Raw genomic sequence first — 22,167 nt, forward strand, 5'->3', positions numbered from 1 at the left:
AGCAGCTTGTCAGCAGTCATGAGACCAGTTTACAGTGATCCATCCAGCAGATGGCAGTCATTTGACCATATGGGTGGAAGCCTTTATATTACAGGAGACTATCCTCTGACATGGTTGACTTATGTTTGAGTAAAATGTAGTTTAATATCATATCAATAATCATAAGATGAACTTATAAAAATCCCCTGAAGAAGTAATTGAGGACTGTTTGTGCCTCACATTAAAAGCCCCCCTGAGGTTGTATTTGAGGAATGTTAGCACTTGTTAATTTTGAAAGAGCAAATTTCATCACTCCTTCTGTAAGTCAGGGACAGACTTTCCTATTTATACAGTTGGCTTGCAAAAAATAGATTAGATTAGATTAGATAAAATAAATACTTTATTCATCCCCAAGGGGAAATTCACAATTGCCAACCCAATTGCAAATTGTAAAGCAGTTTGAATAAACGCAATATATGAACTGCAGTCCATTTACTACAGAATTATGTTGTGTTTGTGTGAAGGTGTACATTCTACCATGAGTCAACCTCAGGAGGAAGATGAGGGAGTCCCTCCCTCCATCACCACTCTGTCTGAGGAACATGACAGCCAGACCAAACCTGGGAGGTAAGATGAAGAACTGTCCATGCCAGAGCTCAGAGCGCTGTCATGAGCCTTGTTACATTTTTGATTATGTTCTGTGATCTCACAGACCTTCATCCAAATTTGGTTTGCTATGTGTGGTAACTAATTGAGTTCCACATACTTATACACCTGTCTTTTGTTATTGCTCTATTTCTTTCAGGACTGAGCAGGAAAGAGCAGATTCTGCTCAACCAAGCTTGGTGTCCATGAAGAGTGACTGGTCCATGGGCCACCCTGTTAATTTTAAAAAGCAAGATTCAATTTATAGGTAAGTCAAAAAAACTTTTTGAGCACAGATTCTCTAAAAAAGGGGTATAGCTATATTATACTTCTCTAACATTACTGCATTGTTTATTGGCTAGTCTTTTAGTAATCACTGATCTGCCTCGTCCACCTATCAAACTTATTTATAACAATATTTAATCTTCCTTCAATGTGATGCAACTGATAACTTTGTTTCTTTACATAACATTTCTTTCTTTCTCCTTCTTTAACTTCTTGCTCAAAAGTACTAGATCAGTCTCAGACACTATAAGGCCAGATTCCCTCTACACCTCTTTTCATAATTTTAATCTATGATATCTACTGGTCTTTCTTAATCATGAATGTCTGAACCGTTCTTCACAAAATACAGTACAGTACAGTACAGTAAAGCTAAATGTGTATGTACTGGAGTACAAAGCCAAAAGAAATGTATCATTGTGCATTTAACAATGAGCTGACTGTAAAACTTTCAAGACCTTTGGTCCAGAGATGAAGAGAAATAGTACAAAAAAGCTCTGACAGACTATAGTCAAATTTGTTTGCTGTGCGTGGTAACAGTCACTGAGCCCCACAACCAACAACTTGTCTTTTGTCATTGCTCTGTTTTCTTTTAGGACTGAGCTGGAAAGAGCAGATTCTCCTGAACCAAGCTGTGTGTCCATGAAGAGTGACATGTCAATGGACATCCCTCTTGGTTTCAAACAGTAAGATTCAGTTTCTGAGTATGTCAAAAGAACTGTTTGGGCACAGATTCTCTATAACTTCTCTATGTCTTTTGTCAATGTTCAATTTAACAGTTTTTAACACATTTTTAGTAAGTAAGTCAACAGAATTTTTAAGCACAAATCTTTCATAAATTCTCTGTGTCATTTGTTAATGCTCTATTTGTTTCAGGACTGAGCTGGAAAGAGCAGATTCTCCTGAACCAAGCTGTGTCTCCATGAAGAGTGACTGGTCCATGAGCCAGCCTGTTAATTTTAAAAAGCAAGATTCAATTTCTAAGTATGTCAAAAGCCCTTTTTTAGCACAAACTCTCTATGTCTTATGTCAATGCTTGATTAATCATGTATGTTTCAAAGGTCCAGTGTGTAATATTTAGGAGGATTTTTCGGAAGTTATGGAATATAATATGCATAACAGTGTTTTTATTAGTTTAGAATCATTGATTCTGAAAATAAGAATTGTTCTGTTTTTAGAATGAGCTGTTTTTATCTACAGAGGCAGCAGTTGCCTTCCATGGATTCTGCCATGTTTCTACAGTAGCCAAGAATGGACAAACAAAATACTGGCTCCAGATATGGCTGCTCGTGCTTTTTGTGCGTTTGGAAGGGGAGGGTGAAACGAGGAAGCTGCAGTCTGCAACATCACTGTTAGATGCCACTAAATCTTGCACACTAGTCCTTTAACTAAGGTTGTTGTGATAACCACAATATTGAAATAAAAGTGCTATTGACGAGCTTGCTGCAGGGGGTGACAATCCACCGCCACACCCGCATGTGATGTCACATCATCACCTTATATTTTGTCTTTGTTCTTTAAGACAGAAAAGTGTCACAGAATCACAAGCACAATAATGTCCAAGGATCAGATCGGATTTTTGCCCAGGATTATAATACCACGCAGAGCGAAAAGAAAATGTATCACTGTCCTGACATGTTTCATAACTATGAGCTCACTGTAAGTCTTTCAAGACCTTTGGTCAACACATGGTGTGAAAGTAAAAAAAAAAAAATTTAATCTTTGACAGTGCAACGTAACATGGTCAAATATGGTTTGGTGGTTGAGACCCACACATTCACATAACATTAATTATCACAATACAAATGATTTTCTGGTACTATAATTTCTACACAGTATTCCATTTCTTGTCAAACCTTGGTTTTGTGTATGAGGTTTCTACCCAACATTGTTCTGTGTTGAGTAACACATAAAAACAGTCCAGTCTTCATCACTAATGGATCATATTTTCTCCACAGAGATCACCAGGAGTTGTCAGAGGATTTGACTGGTCATCAAAAAGAGTTGGACTCTATATTTATGGTGCGTACTGTACCACCTTTAACTAGTAACTGCAATTAGTAGAGAGTCCTGATCCAATCCCTGTATGTTCCTGTAATAGCTCTGCAATGCATATTTAAAGCTGTTCCCTAATGTTTTTTATACATAATATATTAAAAATAGCCCATTACATACATATATATGTATGTATATATATATTACCTGTGGTGTTTAATGGCCAACTACAGTATTTTTGCAAAAAAATGAGTACTGTCAGGTTTTCAAAAGTTTGTTATTGACTTGATAACCAAGTAAGTTCTTGTGACATCCCTAGTGTGTACAGATTGTATCTTGTATATTTGACACACATCAAACAGAAAACAGTGGGTGAATTATTGTATTTTATTATTATTGCACTTGGGTTCAACTGTCTACTTACCCAGGTCTCTTAACATTCTGTAGATGCAAACAGTAACGGTTGCCCTTCTGGGTATCTCATCCAATAATCCAGCAGACAATTTGTGTCTCAGCGTTGTATGCTGCTCAGGGAAAGAAAATCCCCCACAAACTGAGTTTGTTTCGCATTTCAATAGGGGTGTCCGATAATATCGGCCCTCCGATATTATCGGACGATATTCACTAAAAAATGTAATATCAGGAATTATCGGTATCGGGTTTTTATAACCGATGTTTGTTCTGTAGGCTTCAGCATTTCCGAGCCTGCATGAACACAGCATGGGACGTTTACCGGTGCACGCTAGATGACGCATAACAACAACAACAACTACGCTAGACTGGTTGGTTGCTAACCGTGGCTAACAAGCAAAAAAATAATAAAAGGTCGCCTTTTGGCACATTACCTCGTTAGTTTAATACTTATTGGCTAAAAATGTGTGTCAATATAAGTAATTTCATTAGTTACACTTTCATGTCCTGACCTATCAACACATGGCTAATTTTAATATTCAAATGTGTTGATTCACCACGTGATCACCGCAGTTGCTAGGTTACCACCAGGCTGTCAATCAAACTCTCAGTGACAGAGAACTAACGTGAGCTAACGTCGGTTGTCGGACTGAAATTCTGAAAATGCTCATACTCATATGTATAGGCAAAGCCTATGCATCTGAAACAGAAGGTGCTGTATTTTTTTACTCTTTATCTAGATCCAGAACAGTTTCTGTATGATGTTTATTAGACCTATGTAATCTGAATTGGAAGGGCACGTTGTCATGAGCTGTATCTTGTATATTTATTATTAGCTATGTGGTATGTGTATGCACCTTTATGTAATCTGGTGAAAAAACATTAACATTTAAAACCGGATCATACCAAACAAATATCTGCTTGCGTGTCCCCGTATATGCAAAGTGTCCTCCTTTTTGATGTGAAGGAAATGGCCACCCTACCAGTAGGGCATCACAATAAAATTAGGCATAATGTGTTAATTCCACAATAGGAGATATGTTATGTTGTTACAGTTTTGGTGTAAAAAGCCTGCATATATTGGTATCGGGTGATATCGGTATCGGAAATTGAGAGTTGGACAATATCGGAATATCGGATATCGGCAGAAAAGCCAACATCGAGCATCCCTACATTTCAAGTGATTTTTTGATGTTCAGCTGCCTGGCAAGATTATACATTACCTTTGCTAAATGAGAATTTATGAGCAAGTGTAACGCATGAACAAGCCTCAATAGTGTGATGTGAAGTGACTGGGACTTATGTCACTTCCTGTTGGACAGTCAAACTGCTTTTGTAGCTTTGCCAGTAACAGTCTCACTGGCCTTGACCGGCATTTTGAGAGAGGTTCTTTATGTTGGTCTCACAAAGATACAATCCCGATTCATGAGTGTATTGACTGCAAATGTGGGAATACTAAATATGTGGTTTTGGTCTTTGACAGATGGAGCTGATGTTGTGTTACACAAATTTAGGCTGAATTAAGTTCATACATCTGAAATTTAAGTTAATATTTGTTTGTTCCAGCTTCTTGAGGAGAACATTGTTACTTTTGTGAAGAACGAGCTTAAGAAGTTCCAGAAGGTTCTGAGTCGAGATAATCCAGAATGCTTACAGTGTGAAGACGAGGATAATGGTGAAGACGAAGAGCAGATGAGCAGCAAAGATGCATTTCTGAAGATCACATTGCAGTTCATGAGGAGAATGAAGCAGGAGGAGCTGGCTATCTCTTTGCAAAACAGTAAGAAGATTTTAATAAATATAACAGAGGAAAGAAAAGTTAAAATTCAACGGTGCTCCGATATAATATCTCTCCCAGAATGTTCCACCTGGCATTGTGTACTCCCTTTTTCTGTTTTGATATAGTTTTAACTGAACAGTGCGTGATCTTCATTATTTCAAGCAGAAGTTATTAAAGCTCACATCCTCATTCATTTGTCACAAAAGATACAATCAGTTCACCGTTCACCAAAAACGTGAGCTTCAGTGAACGGTGCTCTTTTAGCACATTCATGCACAGCACTGGTGGAGACCAACAGTCCTCTACAGCTCTGAATCTCAAGACTGAACTACATTATAAATTGGCCTGCACATTAATTACTACTTATTAATAATGTATATACAAAATTTTAGTGTACAATTCAATACAATATTTGGATTACATTTTTTCCTTGTAGGAACTCTTGCTCCAGTGTGCCGCTGTAAACTCAAATCTAACCTGAAGAAGAAGTTCCAGTATGTGTTTGAGGGGATTGCTAAAGCAGGAAGTCAAACTCTTTTGAACCAGATCTACACAGAGCTCTACATCACAGAGGGAGGGACTGCAGAGGTCAATGATGAACATGAGGTCAGACAGATTGAAACAGGAAAACAAAACAAACAAAAAAAAAAAAAAAAAATGAAAATTTTTTTTAAACTTTTCCTTGAAAAGGAGGACCAAAAAGAAAAAGGGGGAAAAAGGGGGGGGGTTGGGTTTGGGAAAAAATTTTTAAAAAAAATTTTATTTTGGAGGGGGGGGAAAAAAAACCCAACCAGGAAAAAATATTTATTTTTTTTTTTTTTTTTAGAGAGGTGTGTGTGGTGAAAGACAAGAAGTTCAGTTTGGTGGAACTTGTTCATCACTTCTTTACTGAAACCAAAGAAGCAAGAATCTGCAGGTTTGAAGAGTTCCAGGTTGTGTTCATCTTTGACGGTCTGGATGAGAGTCGACTTCCTCTGGACTTCCACAACACTGAGATCCTGACTGATGTTACAGAGTCCACCTCAGTGGATGTGCTGCTGACAAACCTCATCAGGGGAAAACTGCTTCCCTCTGCTCGCCTCTGGATAACCACACGACCTGCAGCAGCCAATCAGATCCCTCATGAGTGTGTTGACATGGTAACAGAAGTCAGAGGGTTCACTGACCCACAGAAAGAGGAATACTTCATAAACAGATTCAGAGATGAGGAGCAGGCCAGAAGAATCATCTCCCACATCAAGACATCACGAAGCGTCCACATCATGTGCCACATCCCAGTCTTCTGCTGGATCACTGCTACAGTTCTGGATGATGTGTTGAAGACCAGAGAGGGAGGAGAGCTGCCCAAAACCATGACTGAGATGTACATCCACCTCCTGGTGGTTCAGGCCAAACTGAAGAACGTCAAATATGATGGAGGAGCTGAGACAGATCCACACTGGAGTCCAGGGAGCAGGAAGATGATTGAGTCTCTGGGAAAACTAGCTTTTGAGCAGCTGCAGAAAGGCAACCTGATCTTCTATGAATCAGACCTGACAGAGTGTGGCATCGATATCAGAGCAGCCTCAGTGTACTCAGGAGTGTTCACACAGATCTTTAAAGAGGAGAGTGGACTGTACCAGGACAAAGTGTTCTGCTTCGTCCACTTGAGCGTTCAGGAGTTTCTGGCTGCTCTTCATGTCCATCTGACATTCTTTAACTCTGGTGTCAATCTGCTGTCAGAAGTAAAATCTACTTCCCTGTTGTCTAAATTGTTCAGAAACAGATCTGAACCCTTCTACCAGTCAGCGGTGGACAAGGCCTTACAAAGTCCAAATGGACACCTGGACTTGTTCCTTCGCTTCCTTGTGGGTCTTTCAATGCCGGCCAATCAGACCCTCTTACAAGGCCTGGTGACACAGACAGGAAGCAGTTCAGAGACCAATCAGGGAACAGTCCAGTACATCAAGACAAAGATCAGTGAGAATCCATCTCCAGAAAGAAGCATCAATCTGTTTCACTGTCTGAATGAACTGAAGGACACTTCTCTAGAAGAAGAGATCCAACAGTCCCTGAGTTCAGGAAGTCTATGCCCAAAAAAACTCTCTCCTAGTCAGTGGTCAGCTCTGGTCTTCATCTTGCTATCATCTGGAAAAGATTTGGAGGTGTTTGACCTGAGGAAATACTCTTCCTCAGAGGATGCTCTTCTGAGGCTGCTGCCAGTTGTCAAAGCGTCCACCAAAGCTGTGTAGGTTAAAAGATAACTACATGAATTTAATATATTAAGATAGAAAAATAAAAAACTCTTACAGCTTCTGTTTGTTGCCAATGCTTCTTTAGGCTGAGTAGCTGTAATCTGTCAGAGAAAAGCTGTGAAGCTCTGTCTGCAGTTCTCAGCTCCCAGTCCTCCAGTCTGAGAGATCTGGACCTGAGTAACAACGACCTGCAGGATTCTGGACTGAAGCTGCTCTGCTCTGGACTGCAGAATCCACTCTGCACACTGGAGGTTCTCAGGTCAGGATTCATCAATGTGTTACTGTATGTCCAAGCAATTAATTGGTCTTCTAGTTTTCGGGAAGTACACTAACTTCAAAGAGTGACATTTTGCTTTCATTAGCTAACTTAAGATGTGATTATATATTTGTTACTTTTACCTTTCAACCCTTAAAATGTGGTTGTCTTTCCTACATAGACGAGCCTAGGACATATCATATTGAAGTTGAAGAAAAGAGAAAGTTGATGAAGGTTTTGACTGAGGCTGTTACTGGAGCAACAAAAAGGGGTGGGGCTTAGGAAGGGTCAATTAACACACAATGTTAAAGAAAGTGAAAAATATTTTTTGTATTCCCCAGTACAGTATTTGTTTCTGTTACCCTGCTGTGTATGTGTGTGTGTAGGCTGTCTGGCTGTCTGATCACAAAGAAAGGCTGTACTTCACTGGCCTCTGCTCTGAGTTCCAACCCCTCCCATCTGAGAGAGCTGGACCTGAGCTACAATCATCCAGGAGAATCGGGAATGAAGATGCTTTCTGATGGTCGGGAGGATCCAAGGTGGAGATTGGAAACTCTCAGGTAGGGACAGACAAGGGTCAGGGTGTGGTTTGAGTTTAAGTCAGGGGCCCAAATAAGCAAAAAAATAATACATTTATAAAACTAATCGCAGAAATCTTTAGTTTTTTTTCTCACCTTTTGAGATATTCATTTCTGAACTTGTGTTAATTTAGTTTTTGGTGATTACAGTTATAAAACATTACACTTCAGAATATAAATATTAACAGAACCAATGTCTCTGGATATTCCACAAACACTGATGACAGTTTTCATTAAAGTTCCTAAGTGCTGATCTGACTGTTTTTGCAGGGTGGACCATAGTGGATCACAGTCAATGAAACCTGGTCTGAGGAAGTGTAAGTGTGATTTTTTTAATAATGAGGAGAAGTTTTGACCGATTCAGTGTTAAAAAGTGCTACTATCTTTTGTGTTATTCTCTCAATCAGACGCCTGTGAACTCACACTGAATCCAAACACAGCAAACAGAAAGCTCGTACTGTCGAACCACAACAAAAAGGTGACAGTGGGTAAAGAGACGCAGCCGTATCCTGATGACCCAGAGAGATTTGACTACTGGAAACAGCTGCTGTGCACAGAAGGTTTGACTGGTCGCTGTTACTGGGAGGTTGAGTACGAAGGACAGGTTTATATAGCAGTGACTTACAGAGGAATCAAAAGGAGAGGAGAAGGTGACGAGTCCTGTCTTGGAATGAATGACCTGTCCTGGAGTCTGCGCTGCTCTGATAGTGGTTACTCTGTCCTGGACAAGAACAAAAGAGCATCCATCCGCACCCCCCCCACAGTCAGAGTGGGAGTGTACCTGGACTGGTCTGCTGGCACTCTGTCTTTCTACAGTGTGTCCTCAGGTCAGCTGACCCACCTCCGCACCTTCCAGACCACATTCACAGAGCCGGTCTACCCTGCATTCAGGATTAAGATGGACATATCTAACTCGTCTGTGTCTTTGTGTGATATAGCATAGAGCAGTCTCTCAGGTAGAGAAGTATTCTGCTCAGTACAGAACCAGGCCTCTCAGTTAAAAAAATATTTAAAAATGATGCATGTCCTGTCAACTGATTGTCTCATCACTTTTCCAGAGACAGAAGGGACTTTGAGGTGCCGAAAAGCAGCAACCTCCCAACAGTTCAGTCCAGGGGCCGCCTTATGATGGGACAGATTTATTTCCCAAACTTGCAATTGGGTGCCTTTTTTTCTCTTTCATTTATACAAACTAAATATGGGAAATGTGTGCAGATCAATTTGATATCAGATCAATAAAAAATAAAGCAACCAACAACATCTCTCAGCCTGGGAGCCGTGGAGAGCTCTCAGGAAGAGGCTGTGGAAGTTTGAGAACGTTGAAGTAGAAATGCCAATTTGCCAGTATGACAACAATATAAAATTTGAAAAGTGTCCTGTGATAACTTCTGTTATGAATTGGCGCTATACAAATAAAATTGAATTGAATTGAAAAATTGAATAGATACCACAAGTCAGAGGTTTATACAGAGCAGCATTTGTCATAATTGACCAAATCATACTAACACATATTTTTTTTGGTCATAAAACATATTTGCAAAGGGTTAGGTGAGCTTAAAAACAGCCAATATAAAAGTAAATATATCAACTTAATGGATATAATGAGTTGGTTCTCTCTTACTAGTTTGTTTTTGCCTATCATACATTGTTCTAATAAGAACTTTTTGTAGCAGTTGATAAAGGATTAGATAGATCAATGTGGCCTCTTTGTAGATTGTAGCAGCACAAGTATGCATTCTGACTTCTGTACTAGTAGTAGGATAAGCAGTATATTTACTGTCTACTGTGTTGGTTCTAATCATGTGCTGTTCCTTTGTGACTGACTATAATCTATTAGTTTGAGCTTTTTTTGTTGTATTGATCTTTAATCATCGGTGTTAATAATTTGTGCTGTGTCAGGTAACTGTCAGTTAGTGTATTCTTGTACTCTTGGTAGACAAATTATATTTTCATTTGTTCAAGCTAGGGTAACCAAAAACACAATGTTGGGTTAAGAGACTTATTCTTAAACTGTTTAAAGACTTTTAGAAATCACACAGCTTCAATGATCTGTATATTTTTATTTAGTTTTGAGCTGTCAGTGGAAACGGGTTTTCTTATAAGGCCGTCACCATCAGGGTAATTGTATTGCTAATTAACGAGGCGTGGCTAGCACTACTGTAGCCAATTGAGCACTGAGCACTTGTGTTTATAAAGTCCCTCCTTATGAGTCCTTCACAGGAGGAGTGAGTTGGAAAGAAATTACCACTGTTACCAATCACTATTAATCTCTTATCACTTGCTGCTCTAAATGTAGTAGTTTACAATCCATTTATTGAGTGAAATAATTATAAGTCGCTTTGGATAAACGTCAGCTAACTACATGTAAGGCAATGTAGGCGTTTACTGTGTCCCATTTCAGATACTGAATCTACAAACTGAATACCTCCGAACAGGCTCCAAAAACTCATCCAAAGCAGGCAGAGAAATGCAGCTTTTAAAGTCCCAATTTAGAGGACAAAACCAGGGTCTCTTTTATTGTCAGCATCAGAAAATATCTGTAGTTTCATGTTGTGAAATGTATGAGGTGTTACATTTTTTACTGGAGATTGAGAATTTCTTCCTGCTGTAACCTGTTCAAATAACAGTTATAGGATCATCTACTTTATGATTATTGTAAAATATAAATGATGTCAGCCAGGCTAAGATCTACTGTGTAAATAGAGTGTATGGATATACAGTATGTACACTTAAATGACCAAAGCAACACCATTTACCATAACTTTAATCCTATGTTACAGCTTTTTTTTTTTCATTTCTCTTTCATTTATAGAAACGGAATATGGGAAATGTGTGCAGATCAATGATTTGTTGTTACACAGATGTTTGTCAATCAGGATCATTCCCAAATTGAATCATTAGCATTAGGAAATGCCTAAATAATTCTACTGTATATAGGCAGCAGCCCTTAGAGCCAATTGAAAACCTTCTAGCTGTGAAAGCTGCACTCAGATCAAGCATAATAAAAATGAAATAACGCAGTTATATAATGTAATATTTTCCAATCTCTTGTCACCACGACCCTGAGCAGATAAACTACTGGGGTAGATGAATGGCTGGTTGATGGATTTTAGGCATTTGCGTGGTACTACACATTGTATGTGTGCAACTGAAAATAAAGCAGTCCATCAAAATTAGTTACCAGAAAACATCTGGTTATTAAAAACCCATCCACCAAGCAGAATATTAAGATTATGTGAGCAGGAGTTTACTTTGTTTGTACCTGTAAACTGTTTTTTGTGCTGTAAAGTTGGCCATTTTAATATGGAGGCTTATGGATTCTCTTTTATTGTCAGCATCAGAAAATATCTGTAGTTTCATGTTGTGAAATGTATGAGGTGTTACATTTTTTACTGGAGATTGAGGATGTATTCCTGCTGTAACCTGTTCAAGTAACAGTTATAGGATCATGTATTTTATGATTATTGTAAAATATAAATAATGTCAGCCAGGCTAAGATCCACTGTGTGAATAGAGTGTATGGATATACAGTATGTACACTTAAATGACCAAAGCAACATTATTTACCATAACTTTAATCCTATGTTACATGGAGTTTGATTGAAGTTTTACCCTGTGCTTCATTGAACTGCAGTCATGCACGTAATAAAAACACAAATACAATAGATCATCTGGTTGTTTTTATTTTAAATCCACCATCATGTTCACATGTAATTTCCTCAGATTTTTCACCAAAGAAATAGAAATAAGTAGAGAAAGCTTAATGATTACTGCAGCAGAGTATTTTTAATGTAAGTAACAATTTTACAAAATGACAAATTTGTTTATAATCCGAGAGTAAAAAACATTCTGCAACGTAAAAAAATCAGAAAAGAAAAATCTCAGACTCACAACAGCTTATTTTCAGTGTTTGAAGTTCCTTAAATGTTATATATGCTCCCCTCAGCTCTGTTTCTGAAAGACATTCTTCCTCCATTCAGCTCCTGTTGGATCCTCAGATTATGGCGGATTTCATGAACTGACAAGAGAGAATAAAAGAGTGTAATAACACAATGAACCGTTTACATGCAGCACTGGAAATAACTAACTCATTTCCTTTACAACGGGACAATGTGTTGTAAATGCAATATCAAGGGCTGGCCAGCAGATGTCAGCATTTTAACAGCATCAAACACCTACAGAAAGCTGAGTTTCTCCTTCACTAGTTCAACTATTTAGATATGATTAAACTCCTCACTTCCAACGTAAGAAACTAACTCGGATGATTATTTTCTTTCCAGTATTTTTTAACTACAGAAGTGGAAGATGTTTCTATTTACAAAAATGTATATAAACTGTTTATCTGTATTTTCTTTCTACAAATCATCTTCTAGGGTGAAGATTAGTAAAATATCCCACCCATGAGTGAATTGAATATTGTATTATACTGTATTATATTTTCTACTGTATTATGTCACTTAATCATATTACATATTATTCTGCTATTCTGGTGTTACACTAGATTGTATCATATTGCTCTATATTAAATTAATGAGTACTAATCACATAACTATTAACCAAAGATTTAAACTCACCTGTTTGAAAGAGAAGCTGGCGACTTCGCAGTCACATGGCAATCGCAGCAGATGAGCCTGGAAACGATCTGAGACAGGAAGCAAATATTTAAAACCTGCACTAACTGAATTCCTCAGATAACTTCTCTTCTGTGATTTGGCACTATATAAATAAAACTAAATTGAAATTATATAATTTGCATTTGCATCTACAAATACCTAAGCCACTGAGTGTGTCATAACTTATTAAGGATTCAAGGTTATTTTTATTGTGATTTACAACACAGGGTTATAGAATAAACTTTTGATATAGTTGCTTTTATGCTGCTATTAAAAACAAAAAATTCTACAGCTTTTATTGTTGATTTTTTAGGGAGTTTATTGATACTAAATTGTATATTATTATAATGGAATTAAATACATTTCTACCAAAAACAATAATAAACAGGGAGTCTCCTGTTTCATTAATATTATTACAATGAATCAATCAATCCATCAAACTTTATTTATATAGCATCTTTTATGCAGTTTAGTACAGTTGAGAATTTTTACTTATATACTGAAGCCTCTATATTACGAACATAAATAAAGAAGACCATCAGCTACTATTTCTATGTTGTTATTATTAATGCCTGCCACCGGGTCAGATTCATTTGGATTAGCCTCAAAATCAGGCGAAACAAGGCGGGGAAAACACTACCGCTTTTGTCGACGGGGGCCGCCAGAATCAACACAAAATGAGAGTTCCTTGTTGGTGCTTTAAGTAAAAGTAACAATACTACAGTGTAGAAATACTCCACAACCAGAACAAACTTATAACCATCAAAATAGATTCAAAGTACCACAAGTAAAAGTACTCATATTGCACAATGACCCATTTGAGAACACTATAGATTTTATTATTGGATTATTGAAAATAGTAAAGGTGGAGCTAATTTTAATGTATTTATATATACATATATTTCTAAATATATATTAATTGTGAGTTGCCCTCACCTAATCACTACTAAACTGTAGTAGAGTATAAAGTAGCCTACCTACCTTGTTTGAATTTTGTGTTGATTCTGGCGGCCCCTGTGGTTAAAAGTGGTAGTCTTTTTACTGCCCCATTTCGTCTGATTTCGAGGTGAATCCAACCCAGTGACAGGCATTAAGAAAAAGTACATAGAAAATAAATGTGGTTTACGTTACCTCTGAGGATCTGAAGTTTTGTCAGGACCACCACAAACTCATCATAGTCGATCCCACCTTTATAGCTGTATTCACGCCACAGACTTCTGAAGGTTTCCTCATCTAAATTGGGTACTGCACGATAGAAACAATCACATATGAAAAGCAAATAAGACTAAACTAATTTACTTGCTTCTCAGTCAGTTAATGTTTTCTTAAATCAGTATATCGTTTATAACAGACACAATGTATTACCACGGGCGGACAGAGTCTTCTTCATTTGGGTTTGAGTGACTGAGGGTGGATTCCTCCTCTCGTAGCTCTCCACATACTCCCTCCTGGCAATGGCCACATAGTGCTCCACTTTGAAGACCTCGACCACGTTCAGGTCTCCAGTCTTGTCCGCCTGAAAGTGCTGGTTAAAGAAGATGAACTGAAAACACACAGCTCCTATTTGGGTCTTACCCTTTTTAACTTTTACATGCTCCCACTTGGAGACATCATCAAGAGACACATCTTAAATTTCCATAGCTTTGCAGATGACACACAGCTTTACATTACTGTGTCTCCAGACGACTGAAATCGATCTCAAGGTAAGCAGATGTACTGGCTACTGGCTTGCTTCAGAATTGAGTTTAAGATCGTTTTATTGGTTTGTGAAGCTTTTAATGGTCTTAGTTCTACGTATTTTTCAGATTTGTTTTGAGCCTATGAACTCTCTAGAACCCTCAGGTCTTCTGGTAACGGCTTTTTTGTTATCCCAGAACAAGGCATGCTTTTATTACTATGCCACACGTCTCTGGAACAGACTTTCTGAAGACCAGAAATTTTCATCTGGCTTTTAATTTATTTTCATTCATTTATTTGTCTATTTATTCCTTTTTTTATGTGTTTTATTACTTTTTATTTCTTTTTTATTGTGTGTGTCACTTTGTGTTACATTTTGTTTGCATGAAAAGTGCTATACAAGTAAAGTCTGATTAATTGATTGTTGAAATCAGTGATCAAATATAGCATCCAATGCATTCAGAACGAGTTTGGTATCACCCCTGTTGAGACATCATTGATCCTGGGACAAGTAGTATGTGATAAATATGGATACTGAGCAGAATAACAGAAACAGCAGTGAGCTGTAAAGGATACATCCATGAGAGTCAACAGTAGGCGGGCTGTCTTGAGACTCAGGGCTATATTGGGTAGAATAAATAAAATTAGTGTAGAAATTCCTAATTCAGACGATAACATAGTGCTGTCAAAGTTGGTGGAAGATAAACTGACATTTGCCATGAACAGATAAGCCACCGGCGTTCAACTTAGCAAGAAGACCTTCAGCATCCAGCATCTGTTGGAAACAAGGACAAACAAAGTTAGATGAATAAAGATAGTTTGCCATTTTGCACAACATTCAATAACTTGATGACTCTAACGCTGACATGAAAAACACTGAAATTACCATAGAATATTGGCAGGGATACAATAAGTACATTTTTAAATATAAAATATGCATGTTATATCTTGGGCAGTTACAAAATCTTTTAATAAAGAATTAACAGTGAAAGCACTTACGTCTGGCCTGCTGTCTTCCTGTGAAAGAAAAAGAAGTGAGAGATTATTCTTTCCATTACCAAACTAAAGTATTTCATTCTCATGGAAGTATCCGTTACTTACTGATATACACGTTTCCTCTGGGAATGAGTCACACCGCAGCTCATTTGGCCAAGAAACACCAAAACCGGTCATCAAACTCTCACAGCCCTTTTTGGCCCTCTCACAGAACGACCTGCAGGGACGCTGCACTTCCCCTGCCACACACTTGGGGGCGTACACCATACACACGAAGAGACGAATGTCCATAGAGCACACAGCTTGCACGAGCGAGTTGAAAAAGGACATCTTCATTACGGCCTCTCTTTGACTCGTGTGTCCCAGGAGATTAGGCATGATCGTCTGGTTGTAGGACAGGCCCTGACAGACCGGTATGGTGACTGGCTCACAGATGCCCCCGCTGCTGCCCACTCCATGCTGGAACAAGACACAAGACCACACTGTCACTCCAAGTCTAATTTGGCCTTCGCATGACCTGTGGTAGCGTTTTCCTTTGACTGTGGCGACAACTACTGTCATTGTAAAAAGGGTGGGCTCAGAAATAAAACTTAGACAGATTCAAAGCAGTTGGCCTGTAGCAGACGAACAGTTTAGCAGTCACTTTAACCTTAATGATAAATGCATTATATTGGGCTTATACCCACAGTCTACTTCCTGTGAGCCAGACTGGCTTTTAATGTGAAAGTTTTAGTTTTATTAGTTTATGTAAGTAGGTTGCCATTAGGGAGCATACACGTTAGTTAGGCAAGTTGAAGGCTAACACAAAACATTTCAGTTCTCCCTTTTCATAACGTTGTCTAACAATTATAATAAGCTGGTAAGTGGAAAAAAACACGCACTTTTAATGGACCATACAGAACCATAAAAATCCATTTCACAGAATTGCCACTCAATAGAGTAAAAACTCTAATAAGGTCATAAAAGTGCCAGTTTATTGTGAGTTTTTGGCACTGATTAACTGATTTGTCACTAGTTTGTTTTACATTGTTGGAGCCAAAATAGTAAAACCATTGTCTTAAGCCTGGTCCATGAAACATTTGGTCTTAATTTGTCCCATTTGCTGTTTCAGAAGCCTTTCTGGTGTGCCCATTTTTCTTTAGCTATTTATGGTTTTTATTGCTTTGTTCAAGAAGCTTTCAACAAAAAGTGTTATTATTAAAAACTCTAGACCTAGTGGCTTCTGAGACATAAACATACTTGTAAACATCTGTTCATCTCAATGTTGGAGTCAAAAAGAGCAGACTTACGTGTTCACAGGATTCCGTGGTAAACGCTTCACACCTGAGGGATTCTGGCCACCGGAAACTGAATCTATTCATAAGTGATTCACAGCCGGACCTTGAATGCTCACAGAGCGTTCTGCATGGAGGTCGAGGTTTTCCGGACACACACTCAGGAATGTAGACGGAGCACAAGAAAGGCTTCAGATGAGAGGAGCACCCCATTTCTACAAGTGGAAAAAACTGACGCACGTCAGTTCCTGCCTCCTCCTGAGTTCTGTGGCCTAGAACGTTTGGCAGGACGGTCTCTGTGTAAAGGTCTCTGCAGAAAGGCATAGTGATTGTCTGACATGTTGGAAGTGATGTCTGAGTAAAACTGATGCCTTGAGCCTGAAAGAACAGAAGCATAAATCAGTGAATTCTTATCTCTAAGTACTTTTGCTGTGTTGTGTTTTAATGCTATGTGTGTGTGATGAAATGTCTGAGAAGTGACTCTCTCAACTATTTGCTCAAAAACAACAATGGTGGCTGCTAAAGAGGTTAGCGTAGGTGCTGCTAGTATCAGTTATATAAGAACTGGAGAATATTTCTTCATTAAAAGAGGAGCAAAGAATGGAAATGAAGGCTTTTCTTGATGGAAAAGCTGTTTTTGCTCTTCTCTTGACTGTCAGAGTTTGACTACGTTATATGGTTTGTTGATATGATTGGTTGATGTTTGCCTGTGATAGATGGTGATAGACAGATGGTTCATCCAATCACCTGTCGAGTATTTTGAAAGTGCCTCCCATTTTCCAAACAGTTTTCAACTATGACTTCCCAGATGGTTTTGCGTAAGAAACCAACTGACGCAGTCAAATTATCGTCAGAGGGAAAAAGTGCTGAAACTGTAACTTTTAAATTATTGCAATGTGCAAGACACTGTGCAACTTGTATTATCATTAAAAACTCTCTACTTGTGGCTTCTGAGACATAAACATACTTGTAAACATCTGTTCATCTTCATGTTAGAGTCAAAAGGCCAGACTTACCTGTTCGCAAGATTCCGTGGTAAATGCTTCACACCTGAGGGATTCTGGCCACATGACGTCGAACTTGTTCATAAGTGATTCACAGCCTGATCGTGCCTGCTCACAGAGCGTTCTACATGGAGGTCGAGGTTGTCCGGATACACACTTCGGAGTGTAAACGGAGCACAAGAAAGACTTCAGATGAGGGGAGCACTGCACTTTGACAAGTGGTACAAACTGGTGTAATTCCATTCCTGCCACCTCCTGAGTTCTGTGGCCTAGAATGTTGGGCAGGATGGTCTCGGTGTAAGGCAGGCCATTGCAGAGAGGGACAGTGATTGTCTGACATGTCGCAGGGGATGTTGGAGCAACAGGGTTGCTCTGACTCTGGGTGAACAGAAACATAAACCAGTAGTTTTAATAAACAATATTCTAGCTTCTGTAGCTTTCATCAACCACAAGTGTACCTAATCCAAAAAACCTCAACCGCGATTTGTTTGTGTCCTAATTGGACAGTGGACCTTGTGGTTGGGCAAAGTGGACCTGTGGTCAGCGTAGATGTCCAGTTCAGATGCCTCTGTGCTGTGACCTTCCAACAAAAATGTATCCAAACTCTAAGCCCACACACTGTGGTGGTGGCATCCCTGCACTTTAAAGAAAGGGTTTGACATTTTAGGTACTCTTCTTTACTTTCTTGCTGCGAGTTAGATATATAGATTGATACTACTCACATAAAATATGAAACTGCAGCCACAAGATGATTAGATTTAACTTAATATTACTACTAAGAAACAGCTTGTTTAGCTCTTTTCAAAGATAACAAAATTCACCTACCAGTACCTTTAAATCTCATATCTGAATGTTAAATCTGTACAAAATACAAAAGGACGACTTCCCAGATGGTTTTGTGTAACCAACCAAATGGTGTGCCTGGTTAGTGACTTCCTGCAGCCACTCCATCAAACCACAAATATATACGGAAGGGCTGTAGTTCTTGAAAACAATTTAAATAAAATTAACATATCACCCTAATTTGTGTGCTTAAGAGGTGATGGTAGAGAGATTGTGTTGCTTTTGGACAGAGTGAACTATACCATGGCTTTTGAGGGAGGTGCTTGACTGATTGACTCACAGGAGGCTGACTGCAAAACAGAAATTTTCTGATCTTACAGTTACAATGAGTGAAGTTTATTATATTGCGCCACTACACTTCAATGGTGATTGCAATGCATGCCAGTATTTAGTGAACTAGATCACCCCACTACATAAATCATCCATCAATCTTAGCCATTACAACATTATGCATGATCCATGACAATGAAGAAAGAGAAGCCTACAGAAAGATTGAAATGCATAGCCAAAATTTAACAAATAATGTTTTCAGGGGAGCTCATGTCTTATTAAGAGGAGCCAAGCTCCCTATGGCTCCCCTGTACTGTAGTATTAATTTTTTCATCTAAATCTCAGCATGTATACAATGTTTTTCCCAAAATCAAAGTCAAACTAGTTACAAGCCACACAATCCATTCTATACTATAAAACAAATACAAAAGGTATTTAAAAAAGAGAAGATATCCTCATCATTTCATACTAACCTGCATACAGTTAGACTCTGGTAAAGCGTCACATCGGAGCCTTGTTGGCCAGTACATCCGCCTTGCTTTGAAGACAGAATCGCAGTCTGTCTTGACCTTCTCGCAGAGAGCTCGGCATGGCTTCAGCCGGCTGTCATCCTCTGCAGTGCATTCAGGCACAACAACACGACACATAAGTGTAGCAATGTTTGGCGAACAAGCAGTCTCCACCATCTGACCAATTTGCTGCAGGTTGTAGCCTATAACTCCACTTGGATGGAGGGTCGTGGTGTATCCCAAACCTTGACAAAAGCTGGCCGTTATTGGCTTGCAATTTGCTGTCTCATCTCTCCTGCTATGTGCCTGCTGAAAAGACAGCAGCAAACCCAAAACCACCAAGACCAAATGCTTCATTACTCTCAGTAATCTCACAAACTGCTGTTTAACAGCAGCTTAGCTTTTGGGGGTTTGAGACCAGTGTGTTTCTGCTGCTTTGCTGAGGAGGCGGAGTAGGAGTCCACGAATGGAGTTTCTACAAAACTGGCACTGATTTAGGACCACTGGTAAGGTCACATATCAATAGGATGCTCAACACAAAATGAGAGCCTAACTGGTCCCAGAGCAGCAGCACTATTCTGAGAAATTCAATCCAAGGGCTCAAGACCTTTGTAATAAACACAACATCTGGTTATGATTGTGTGCATTCTGTGTAACCTGGGGGCTTGTTGCATAAAAGCTGGCACAATAAACCCGTCTTCTGGATGGAAACTATTTCAACATTAGGATCGAGAGAATAAAGTATTGTGACTGTTCTGGCTTGTTGTCTGTAAATAAAGACTGGAGTTCCAGAAACACACACCCACCATGTGGCATGATGCTGTTTTACCGTAACGAGGAATTAGTGGATTCTCTGACGTAAAAAGACAGCAGTGCATGAGAAGGTGGCTGACTTCCTTGTTTAAAGATACCAGATTTTTGTACTGGAGTACTGTAGAAACATGGCAGTTCAACATGGTGGTCTTTGTGGAAGAGGATCAACTCCCTCTGTAGATAAAAACGGCCATTGCATCCATTGCTGCACATATATCCTCCTAAATGTTACACACTGGACCTTTCAATGGCAGTTTGTTCATTGGGGGGAAAAAAAGTGTATAAAGTTTATAAAATGTTCTTTACATTATTTATTTTTTTACATTTTTATGGCCTTTTCCCCTTTATTAGAAAGGACAGCTGAAGATAAAGAAAACAGAGATAGAGAGAGGGGAGATGACAAGCAGCAAAGAGCCACAGGTCAGATTCAAACCCGTGGCCACTGCAGCAAGGACTCAGCCTTTGTACGTGGGGCACCAAAACCATCTGTACGTATGTCAGATTGTAGGTGATGTCTGTTGATCTCCCCTGAGCTGATGCAGACAGATAGGCCTCCTGTCTGAACACATGTCACATTCTTATCTGTGTGAAAGAAATGCATGTTAGATATGTAACAAAACTCCGGATTGTCCACACATTTTGACAAAGCATTTTCCTGGGTAAACCAAAGGTTAACTTGGGTTGTGACTTTTTTTTTTTTTTTTTTTTACAAAAATGAAGCACACACAAGGATTTTGTATGTCTTTACATTTACATTACATTTTTATACTAGTTTTTTTTCATCATCATATAAATAAACATATAAAACTGCTAAATATGCAGATGCCGAAGCAAAGACCGCATGATATGGTAAATTACCTCCTGAGAAAAACAACAGCATCGGTTGTTTCAGCAAATCCTCCAAGACTATGTATATTGTAAAAAAAAAGAACTTTACTGTAATAAATACAGTAGAAAGAATATTAGTACTGTTGATTTTAAGGTTAAGGTTGGAGTTTTATTCAATATTTATACCGTATAATACAAGTTTTCACCATTAAAAAAAACAGTTTTGCCATATGAAATACTATTGGAGTGCTACAGATACAATATCTGCCTTCATCATCTTATCTCTAATCATCTCCCTGGCACCTCAGAGTGAGACAGGGTGCTTTTGTTCATCTCTCTGTGCCATCGGAGGTGACAGACCGACATTTTGTCAGAATTACATGGTTCTACATGCGAAAAGCACAAAGGGAGTTTCTTCCAGGCTTCTCAAAACCAAGATGAGGGATTATCCAGGGTTTGAAACCAGGATATGAGAAAACCGAAATATCCCAAAAACCTTATCTTATCCAGGATACATTGTTTAATTTGGAGGACATATCGGTCTCTTCTGTATCAATTTATATTGTTCTTCTTTTAATCTGCTTCGTGTGAGTTTCCCTAATATATGGATGTGCAATATTCAGAGTACCATTTTAAGGCAAATAAAAGTGAAGGAAGTTAAAGCAGAAACCAGGAATTTTATGTTGATTCTGGCAGCCCTTGTTGTCAAAAGCGATGTGTGTTTCCGCCTCATTTCATTGGTCACAAGGGGAAATCAGACTGAATCCGACCCGGTGGCAGAAAGGTTATGAGTGATAGAAAACAGATTATTGTCAACATTTTGTATTAGACAGATTAAGACGCTATCTTGTCTTCACCATCTCACACCATGTCTCCCTGTCTGTGAACCGTCTCTCTGTGCCATCCGAGGTGACAGAGAGACATTTTGTGACAATTGCATAAACTAATCTGCACTTTTCTTCAAACGGTTTCTGTTAAACAGAACTGGAAGAATGAAATAATGGTGAAAGTACGTCACGTTTTGAATAATTGTCACAAGCAGCAGCCAACTCTTGGTCGCTCTCATGCCTGCCATATATTACACTAACTCTCCTGTCACTTCAGATCATATTTTTCTGTCATGCCAAGTAAAGGAGTTTTCGGATACAAGACTTACAAAAAGTTTTTTCAATCAGCTGTT

At 38.7% G+C, this 22,167-nt stretch overlaps 1 protein-coding gene and 1 pseudogene across 3 annotated transcripts in view; one reads left to right on the plus strand and one right to left on the minus strand.

Annotated features, from left to right (window-relative positions):
• Positions 1-11,827, plus strand: part of LOC127366456 (NACHT, LRR and PYD domains-containing protein 3-like) — a 53,492-nt pseudogene extending 41,665 nt beyond the window's left edge.
• Positions 1-19,792, minus strand: part of LOC127366462 (uncharacterized) — a 50,629-nt gene extending 30,837 nt beyond the window's left edge. For 2 of the 3 annotated variants that reach the window (XM_051405401.1, XM_051405402.1), the window contains exons 1-10: positions 19,311-19,792; positions 17,737-18,102; positions 16,736-17,098; positions 15,552-15,905; positions 15,450-15,467; positions 15,162-15,225; positions 15,027-15,070; positions 14,139-14,289; positions 13,905-14,018; positions 12,735-12,802 (exon numbers count right to left, since the gene is read on the minus strand). In XM_051405401.1, the coding sequence (XP_051261361.1) occupies positions 12,735-12,802; positions 13,905-14,018; positions 14,139-14,289; positions 15,027-15,070; positions 15,162-15,225; positions 15,450-15,467; positions 15,552-15,905; positions 16,736-17,098; positions 17,737-18,102; positions 19,311-19,703 (1,935 nt within the window). In that variant the 5' untranslated portion in view covers positions 19,704-19,792. Of the gene's footprint in view, positions 1-11,827; positions 12,179-12,734; positions 12,803-13,904; positions 14,019-14,138; positions 14,290-15,026; positions 15,071-15,161; positions 15,226-15,449; positions 15,468-15,551; positions 15,906-16,735; positions 17,099-17,736; positions 18,103-19,310 lie in introns of those variants that run through there. The other variant, XM_051405400.1, reaches the window with a different exon arrangement.
• Between the last annotated feature and the right edge of the window lie 2,375 nt (positions 19,793-22,167).

This window comes from Dicentrarchus labrax, unplaced genomic scaffold (genome assembly GCF_905237075.1).
Source record: "Dicentrarchus labrax unplaced genomic scaffold, dlabrax2021, whole genome shotgun sequence".
NCBI classification, from domain to species: domain Eukaryota; kingdom Metazoa; phylum Chordata; class Actinopteri; family Moronidae; genus Dicentrarchus; species Dicentrarchus labrax.